General features: G+C 38.2%; 1 protein-coding gene across 1 annotated transcript in view; it reads left to right on the forward strand.

Moving 5' to 3' along the window:
• fig4a (FIG4 phosphoinositide 5-phosphatase a) overlaps positions 1-10,569 on the forward strand; it is a 39,428-nt gene that overhangs the window by 3,738 nt on the left and 25,121 nt on the right. The window contains exons 5-11 of the mRNA XM_079214588.1: positions 3,070-3,226; positions 3,900-3,950; positions 4,268-4,431; positions 4,522-4,650; positions 6,180-6,280; positions 7,238-7,400; positions 8,638-8,735. Coding sequence (XP_079070714.1) covers positions 3,070-3,226; positions 3,900-3,950; positions 4,268-4,431; positions 4,522-4,650; positions 6,180-6,280; positions 7,238-7,400; positions 8,638-8,735 — 863 coding nt within the window. The remainder of the gene's footprint in view (positions 1-3,069; positions 3,227-3,899; positions 3,951-4,267; positions 4,432-4,521; positions 4,651-6,179; positions 6,281-7,237; positions 7,401-8,637; positions 8,736-10,569) is intronic.

Consider the following 10,569-nt stretch of genomic DNA (forward strand, 5'->3'; position numbering starts at 1 on the left):
ACCGTACTGGTGAAAAAACAGAGCAGGAAATTAAAACTGCTTATAAATGATTATTTAGTTTCTGGGAACTGCAAACCCTTGAATCACAGTAACACATCCATTTTGGGAGGAAGAAAAGCTCATATCATCTGTGTCGGTGCTTTGGACATTGGCCTACAGACCTAATTACAAAAACATAGTTTATTGTGATTCTTTTCTGGCCTTTTGTTAATCCAAGACATGGAAACACAGGTCACTCAATTTTGTTTTCAGGTCAAGTTGTTCTGCCTCTCTGCCCCATACATAAAAGCCAAGGTTTGTGTTACATGAGACGTTTGTGAAACTGATCATCACACTCTGTGTGTCTGCTGCCTGCGTTTGCACCCCAGTGGCTGTGTGTTTCATGTATGTCCTGCAGTTCTCAAGTCATCACCTACATTTCATGTCACACACATTATAATACACACAACAGAGTAGAGTTGAATTTGTCCCCATAACTTGTCTTGGGGATTTAATCAGGACCTGTCATTACTGAGCTTTCATAATTACCATGTAATGTATTTTTCTCTGAACTCTTGCCCTCCCCAAATAAGAATCCAATTCAAAACCGCTAATGAGCGAGAATCAAATGAAACCAAACCATAACCTCAACAAACAAACTTTCTTTCAAACATGTCACTGCCTAAATCACCTATTTCTTCCATAAAATTACGCTGATTAAAAGACAGACTTGAAGAGCTTGTGCAAAGTGACTCAAAAATTTCACTTCTACCGCCATGTTTCGGTAATACAAGCAGGACCAAAACAAAACAAGATAAACAAAACATAAATTACAAGACTACAGCCATGCTCGCAGCTCTGTGGAGCTGCACTTAAACACAGGTAGGTTTTGACATTATTGCCAACTTTAAAATGCTAACATAGTCACAACACCGAAGCTAACATGCTAATGTTATGTTAGTTTAATGTTAAATCCATAAATATAAAATATAGTGGCGACTAGGGAGAAGTCAGGGGCTTTCTAAAATCAGTGGGTTTCTTCCTCTGCAGACCATGAATGTAAATAATATCATTTCAAGTGGGAATCTTTCCACTACTTGTTGAGATATTTCAGTCTCAACCATTGAGCCATGCTGCTAGTGTGGCTAAAAATACATCACAATTGCATCAGTCCTACTGTACATTCTACCTATTGGAAAGGCCGTTCAAAGCCATAACGGCAACACATCTAAGCTAATAATTCAGCGTCATTACTGAGCCTGTCGATGGGTCGGTCACACTGACACAGACAGATTCTGACTTTGACATCCGCTTGAATAAACAAAATGCTATGTTACCCACAATGTAACTTGAATCATAACAGTTGGGTCAATGACAGCTTGGTATGTTGTGCTAGTAGTGCCTAATGGAGCCTCGAGCCACTAGCTTCAAGCAGAGATCAAGTTGGTCAGCTAAAAGATAGGAAAGATATGTATATCTAAATATTACACTGAGACCTATTTTGAGTTTCAATTGTTTGCTAATCTTTATTTATATCTTATAAGCTGTTCTATGTGGTCATACTTTCATTAAATATAGGGCGACACTTCTGTTTTGATAATGGTTTTAATTATTTGAAAAAAAACATAGTTATTCTGTATGTAATGTGTTTGTGTTGCTTCCTGGTTGTGATGGGTCAGACTGACAAAACACGCAAATAAAAGAGAATAAAATACTACTTACAATAATGATACTGATAATAGACAGTACTAAAAAAGTGACAGTCAAAGGGTCTCTAAGGATAGACTGAACCTAACGTGGCCAAAACACTGTATTCCTTATGACACAATGACATTTGCAAATAGTTGCTCGTGAACAAAGATGGAATTAGGGCACAGTGGGAAAAATGTGCCAATGTTCTGACAAGGAAGAAGACTAAAATTAATATCTCTGGTTCTTCTGAATTGACTTTGATCCTTTGTTTAAACAGTCCATTGTGAGTCTGACAATGTTATAGGAGTGCAATGCTAATTCAGTGTACTAATTATGAATTTACTGCTACATTGGTAAATCACACATGTTTAACCCTCAACCCTGCAATTAACTGCCTTGAGTTGTATAATGTAAATGCTGATAATGTGAACACTTGGATGTGTAAACAGGGATATCTATCTTATCTTATCTTATCTAATAAATAATATGTGAACATGGTATTTGAGCTTTCCTCCCCGGTAAACAGTCAAATCTTTCAAACTCCATGCCCCCAGTTTAAAATGCTGCCCGTCTGGTTAAAAAAAATACAATAAGTAGAGAAAGCCCTCATTTATCACATTTTTCAAACAGAGACTGAAATAATTGATTTGGTGAAATAGTGTTGAGCCATATTTACGAAATAATTTATTTCTTCATGTAATTGCTTGTTTATGCATCCACAGATCTACCTCAACTGTTTGAGCCTGCATTTATAGCATTCTCTTTGTATGTGGAAACACAACGTGAACCTCATTACAGCACCATGATACTGGAGCATCTGTGCTTCTAAATAGTCTGAATGTACAAGGACTATTTATTCAGGTGCAAAATCGTATCTGTGACACACAATTTGTCTGTGAACAGTCTTTGCAGTAATATAATGAAGGCTTGTCACCAGCACACACACTTACATCTACTACTGGTCTTGATGGGGCATAATAATCAGACCATTAAAAAAAGCAAAAGACATCATCCACAACCATTTATTATGTTATGAATGTAAGAAAATAGCTCATCAAAAGCTGAAAGTAAATCATTGATTATTTACAGGCTACTTTCTTTGTCAGATTTGAATTATATAAGACTAAATAGACTAGCATAATAGTAAGCTTGTGAAGTATAACACAAACACTCACGATCCACCTCCACGAATGGAGTTGTTTACTCGTTTGTATTGTCACGGCTGTAGCTGATTTGCAGGCAACATAAAGGTTGACATACAAATCAGTTTGCTCAGAGCTCTGAACTTCAGTGGCATTGACTTGTATAAATAACTCTGGTTAGGTGGGCAAAGTTTTCCTTGAAAGAAACATCAGATTAGTTTATTCTTAAAAAAAACAAAAAACTTTTTCCTCACAGGGTTTGTACGTTTCCTCGAAGGGTACTACATTGTGTTGATTACCAAGCGTAGAAAGATGGCCGACATCGGTGGCCACTCCATCTACAAAATTGAAGACACCAGCATGATCTACATCCCCAATGACTCGGTCAGGGTGGCACACCCGGATGAAGCAAGGTACTGCCTTGTTCCCCCACCAATAACGACGCAGTTTAAGATCTTATGGCCAGTCTAGTGTTTTTTATTTTTATCTCTCACACACCAGTCATTTGTAAGCATACTCACACTTACGGGGCTCATGAAATGGTTAATTATTTTGATGAACATTGCAATAAAAATAAATTCAGACTTGTGTCAGAACTTTTAGGAATCAGTTTGAAACGCATTTTGAGGGAAAAGCGCAGCTGCTATTTGCAACATACAGTCAAGTAGCTCGCATTTGTTCTCAAACAAACACCATAGTCTTCACAGACAAGGGAATTGCTATTAAAGACGAGCTTCAGACATGAAACCCTCTACTTTAATCTGATGTTTTAAGCACTACTTGTACATAAAAGTCACCACGGCAGTCGCACCCACTAACTTTTCCATAGGACTTTCATGCTATCACATTAACTTAAAGGCAGCAGCAGCAGAAGGTAGAAATTGCAGAGAGATTTACGACGCTCATAACATTACTGCCTTCTAAGATCTCTAATGAATGTATTAAGTCAATCATCACAAACTTCCTGCAATTGTGTTGCCAGATAGAATATTATTATAAAAGCTTTATGATTTAATAATACATTCCCTATAGAGCTGACTTTCTTTCGGATGTACGTTTGACTGACTTGAGTTTTTGCTCTTCTAGGTATGTGCGGATCTTTCAGAATGTGGACTTATCCAGCAACTTTTACTTCAGGTAAGGCAAATTCTCCGTCTAAACTCTCTCACAAAATATTCTTCATCAAGTAGGTTATGTTTTTAGTTTGCTTTTTGTCAGCAGCATACCCCTAAAACATGGGTACAAACTGGTTATCAATAGAATTGAGAAAGAATATATAAAGAAAGAAAGTATGGAATATGTGCCCCATTGTGCATGTGTATTCAGTCTAACAAAAGCTACCTCTTTTTGTTTAAAACACACAGTCTTTCCAATTTTTTGGTCAAATCTTAAATTCATCATTGGACAGTACATGCTCTATTTGTTTCAAATAATTTTTTCGTTGTATCTTGCAGCTACAGCTATGACCTGAGCCATTCGCTGCAGTACAACCTGACTTTGCTGCAGAGGCCTTATGAACTGTGGTCATCGCCAACTTCCTCCACTGAGGAAGAGGTACAAAAACAGAGCAAGCATGACAGTTTTGACATCTTTGAAGATGAGGGCCTGCCTACGCAAGGTGAGAGGGTGTTAATCAACAGCTTATATTCATTGCGTTTGTTCTATTGGCTGGATGTTTGTGTGATGTGTTGCTACTCTTCTGCCACAGTGGTTTACGGCCTCCAGAATGAGCCATACTACAAGTACGTGTGGAACGGGAAGCTGCTGGAACGAGTAAAGGACATCGTGCATTATGACTGGCTCATGTATATAATCCACGGCTTTTGTGGCCAGTCCAGTATCCTTTGAGAGTTGTCGATTTCGGATTTGTTCATGCTTTGCAGAATTGTTTGACTGTTGCTTTTATTTATGTGTCTGTATGTTTTTGTAACCGACATGATCAACTTGTTGCTTTTAGATTTAAAAAGAATGTCCCATACAAATTGTGTAGTACCTTGTTGGGACATAACACCTTTCAGCATTGACTAATTTGTGATTACACACTAGTACAGTAGATGACACAGTTTCTCAGAATACCATTTTTTTGTTCCTCTCAGTCCTCGGCTTCAGCATCACTTGTTGAACTGCTCGGTATCCATCACAGCACGTGGATTACACTGGGCGAGAGTGTGATTCACCAGGAAACTGCAGAAGCGATTTGTTTTTGTTTATATAGGCTTTCGCAAAAAAATATGTTAATTAAGCAATGGTTAATAGTAATGTAAACACTGGCACTTGCATAATCGCTTCATCTGTTATCTACAGGCCGAAGGCAGCAGCATTGTGCATACTTAATTAAATAGGCCGCATGGTTTTGGATCGATGACAAACCCTATATTTTCCCATGCATATGTAATTTTTGTGGGGTTTTTTGTCTTTCATTTCACTACTACTGTAGCTTTTTCTTCTAAATGTTGACACATGCTGCATACCAGGGATCATTGTTACACTCCACATGATTAATTTCCGCTGGATCTTTTGAGAAGCTTTTTAGTATTGATGCATGGGTAACTGCTGCAGAGTGGCTTAGAGCTAGAACTGAGTAAACAGTTTGATTTATTAGTGTAAAAGTCTGCCTTAGGTTAAGATTTCAATCATTTCCTATCAATTATCCTTTGCATAAATCACATTATGCAGTGCAATATTTGTTTGCTGTTCAGTCAAAACAAGTTACTCTTATATTTTTCATCAGTAATTTATTTTTTACAATATTTTGTGTTTTCTAGTTGCAGTAGGCCTATACACTAATCATCAAAGGTGCACTTTACAGTCAGTGCTGCTATCAACACTGTTGTCACTCTTATCAGACAGCATGTTGCCAAGGTGACGACACGTGGGCGCTTTGATTTTCGACAATTCCTGGAAACAGTTTGGCCTTCATTGCTGTTTTTTGAGAGCACGAGAGGAAGGATGAGTCCAATAAGAGGAGACGCAACAGAGACATTTGGAGCATCAGGAGACACTTAAGCAGGCAGAAAACAAACAATGAATATTTAAAAACAGGCAAAAAAGGGGGAAAGTGGAACATTGCTAACGTGTAGTTCTCAAAAGTGGTTAGTCTACCAAATGAGAACATAATAATTTTGTGGTCTGCTTGATATTACAAACGTACATGTACTTTTTCTACTAAGTTTCTATTGATTTTTAAGTTGCAAAATATATAATAACTTGTGAATGAGGCCCAAATACAAGAGAGCTGTACGGATGGAAACTAAAACTACACTTGTGTGTGTGTGTGTGTGTGTGTGTGTGTGTGTCTACAACCAGGTAATTATGTGTTGTTGTCAGTGGTCTTATTATTATTCCTCCTTTACCTACCAACTGCAGAGCTTCTGATCTACGGCCGACCGGTTCACGTCACCCTTATTGCCCGGCGCTCCAGCAAATTTGCCGGGACCCGCTTCCTCAAAAGAGGAGCCAACTGCGAGGTACAGCTGTTGCCGGGGCAACAGGAAAAAATAAATCGCAGAGGCAAGCCGAGGGCCACCGGGATGATTGAGATGACTCAGGGTGATCACGGGGGGTTAATTTGACACGCTGCCTCTGAGTTGGACAACCTAGGAGTACACATAGGTTTCCTGCCATCCTGAGATCAGGTTGGAGACAATTTCTACAGTTCTCTGCTATTGTGGTCAATGCCAAGTAGAGTACTTTTTATACAAACTTGGAACTATGCTTCATTGTAGCATACTGTCTGATTGGAACACAAGAGACAGTTGTACTTGTCACAGCAGGAAAAGTAGAGGTTTATTTCTGTTTTTAATGATGGGTTTGTTCCATTTAGGTCAATAAGTCATGTCAGCATGCATGATAGCAGCGCCCTGAAAGCCGTTAGTAATATGATCAATTACACCTTTGGTTATCCTGCTGTGTGATGTCAAACAGCAGATGGAGTTCGCCCTATTGTCATGTACTAGTTGATGTTGCAATTCCTGTTTTTTTCTGAGTGCTTTAAAGTCTATTGCGCGTTGACCTTGATCATGTCGATCTGCTGGTGAACATAATGTGATATGATCAAAAGCTCCTGAACAGTCACTCAACAACTGTTTCTGTTTCCATTGTTTTCTGTTGCCACTTCTAACCAGTGTTTGCTTATGAGCTGAAGTTCAAAGTTCATTATTGTCCTTGGAAGAAGCAGTTAGGTACAATAGCTGTCAAGCTTTCGATTGTATAGCTTGATCTTCATCCGCTGATAGAAATGATCAAGACTTAGATTGCCAAGTGTGGACCGCTCAAAAATTGGAAATCTAAACATCTACAAATCTTTGAGTCCCTTCTGCTGATGAGTATCATTTCATATGATGGAAAGCTCCAGAACAGTTATGAAATTGACCTTTTTGGTGAGCTTGTCTTCTCAACCTTTTGTGTTTTTCTATTATTTCCAGGGGGATGTGGCTAACGAGGTTGAGACAGAGCAGATCATCAACGACGCCTCAGTGATGTCTTTCACAACAGGAAGTTACTCCTCATACGTCCAGGTGCGAGGGTCAGTCCCGCTCTACTGGTCCCAGGACATTTCAACCATGATGCCAAAACCCCCGATACGATGTAAGACTCCTGATGAACACAGGTTTTCTTTCTTACTTTGCAGCTTCTTTGTTTTCCAGTATGCGAAAATGGTATACTGTGCCAAAAGTATTCATTCCCCTTAGTGTTTTTCTTATTTTGTTGCATTACAACCTGGAATTAAAATGTTTTCTCATTTGGATTTGATGTGATGGACCTATACAAAATAGTCAAAATTGCAAAAGCAAAAGGAAAAAAAGAAACTGAAAAGGGATGTGTGCGCACATCCCTCGTGGTTACGTAAGTGTATATACAGTATGTAAGGTCTTTATGATGGCTCTGAAGTGGACAAATGTCTTGGTTGTGAAGGAGATGACCTTAATTGGGTGACTTTTTTCTTTTTCGTCATTAACATTCCCTTCCCATGGCACAATTTGAATGTGAAAGGGTATATGGTGAAAAATGTAAGCTCTCAACTACCCCTAAGGCCTGAGCACAAGAGCAATGGACTAAGTGATGATGATGAAGTAGTGAATTGAAAACTATGTGCTTGAGCTCCAGTTTATATTGTCAGGTTTGACCAGTGTAGTACGATCTGACCTATTCTCTCTTCTGGCTGCTTCGCCGGTACATTTTGACTGCTGGCTGCAGGTGTCGGGGCTCTGCAGGAGTGCGAAGCGGAGGCATCAAACACAAGTTTAAAATAAAGAATGTATGAAACGGTGAACAATGAACAGGATCAGTATTACACTTTTATATGTTCATATTTATTGTCTCTATTCTAATCAGACTGGCCCTATTAAAACAAGTTATATTGTTGACCTACTTTTACTCTTTATTATTCTAGTGATAAAGCTTGAGTTTGGAGAAATTAGTTTCAGAATTCCAAATTCTTCTCTAGGTTTGTTACATTTTTAAATGAAACACATTTTGTTGACACTTTCAGCAGAGATTTCTAGCTACGATCCAATTAAATAGCACACCATTTTGTTCCTGGTTGGTTTAGAATTTATATTTGAGTGAAAACAATGAAATTGTGCCTAGAGTTCAGCAGTCTGGAGTTTTTCCTGGGAATGTCACCACAGTTCATAATACTGCAAATATATAAATATTGCAACACTTCCATCAGTGGGCCATGGATCACTATTGCGGCGACAGATAGTGACTCAACAGACATTACTGAAATGAAAATCTTTAAGATTGCCGCGTTCACCACCTAGCAACATGTGATACCATAAATTCCCTCAACACTAAACAATTGGTTTGACTTCTGTTACAGTGGACCAAGCTGACCCCTATGCCCATGTAGCTGCACTCCATTTTGACCAGATGCTGCAGCGTTTTGGCTCTCCTATCATCATCCTCAACCTGGTCAAGGTAACACGCACACAAACCTTTTTGAGATACTCATTTTGATATCAAATGACACATGCCGTATGACTCCACCTTTGAACAGATTCATAAGAAATTGATTCAGTAGTAACTGAATAACAGAAAAGAAACACACCGACAGCCCACTAAAAATGTAACAAAAAAGTGTTAGCTGGCATTTTTTTCAATTGCTGTAGCATTTTACATTACAGCTCGGTAATAACATAATAATAGGGGCCCCATTAGTTTGATAATAAAGCGGCAATCATTTAGTAATAACAAAGAGTTTACATTTCTCCATTGGCATTCTTTGTTTTTCAACCCTTATTATCTTGATACATATATTCCATTCTAATGACCCAGATATACCCAAAATAAATATAGTGGATCTTTTACAGAAATCATGACAAGATGAGAAGAAAATATGCAAAAGGAGGTGTATTTTATTGAGGAATTGTTTTCTGAGAGACTTTATGTTGTATTTATGGATAAATCAGTTTAATAAAACATGAACATTGTACTCGCCATTGGAGAGATGATAAGCAAACCGTAAGTTATATTAGCACAAAGTACTTTAATAAGATCCCTGTTGGTTGTGGATTGTGAAAACCAACCTATTTTTCGACCTCTACTCAAAAATGGCATACCCAAACTGAAAAGGGTGTATCTCTGCAACCACTAGGGCTATTTGAATCATTTTGATTATAATAAAAGGTACACATGTGAGATTTTGTTCAGATGTGTAAATATCAGTCTATATGTTACTGGTTAAGAGTAAATGAAGATGACACACAGCAAAAATGAAAAGGTTTCAGGTCCGCCTAGGAAAAAAAAGCACTTTCAGGATAATTATTTCTTTGAAATGATGCAGCTGTAAGGACCAACTAACACAAATCATAGCACAATATGTGAAAATTCTCTCTGCAAAGGTTGACTTTGATAAAGTGAAGCAGAACAAAGTTAAAGAGGGTTTAGTACAGAGAAAATTCAGGCGAGTTCTCCAAAATTTGCATTGCCGCACATTTGAATTTTCTCATGTACCAAACCATATATCTCACTTGTATATTACTTATGGTGTTCAATACTTTATACTTTTTTTCATAAAACAAGCTATGATTTACAGTTTTCTATAACAATCGCTCAGTCTGCCCCCCTAGGGGGGGATTGGTTTTGTATTGGTTAAGTGTCTGTGAATGAAATATGTCTGTGAAATCACTCTATGTAGTGATTTTGGAATTATTGGCGGTAGGTTGTTTTTGTTGTGCAGAGATCATGTCGGTGTGATTTTGGCGGTTGGTAATTACACTCTATTATTATTGATCATCCTCTGTATTGCTTTGAAACTACACACAGCAATGATGAAAGGGAAGTAATAACCAAGATCTTTCACATTATGGTACTGTAAAATAAGCGTGAATCATCCAACTGCTCTTAAATTATGAAATAAATATTTTATTATAAGAAACAATAAAATCCCAAGAAATGGTTACGAAGGAGCTTTGAAAAGTCTGACGCTAATAAAATGCTTCGAGCGTCCCATGTTAAGAAAATACATTAAAATAAACAAAAGGTTGCATTAGTTGCTGTACGCTGGTTTCATTTCGTCTTCATCCCTGAGTGCAACACTGCCCTCGAGTGCTCCAGCAGTAATTTTTGCACCGCCTCATACACACGCGGAACACAGCCATACATTATTTGGTTTCAAGCTCACGTTGTCAGTCACAAGGGGATCCGTAAGACGAGGGACCAATCACAGACCTCAGAGGTCCGCACAAGCCACAGCCATGTGATATGTGCAGACTGTAGGGAGTAAGGGAGGGGACACCCTGCTCACACACTA

This window comes from Taurulus bubalis (genome assembly GCF_910589615.1).
Source record: "Taurulus bubalis genome assembly, chromosome: 3".
NCBI classification, from domain to species: domain Eukaryota; kingdom Metazoa; phylum Chordata; class Actinopteri; order Perciformes; family Cottidae; genus Taurulus; species Taurulus bubalis.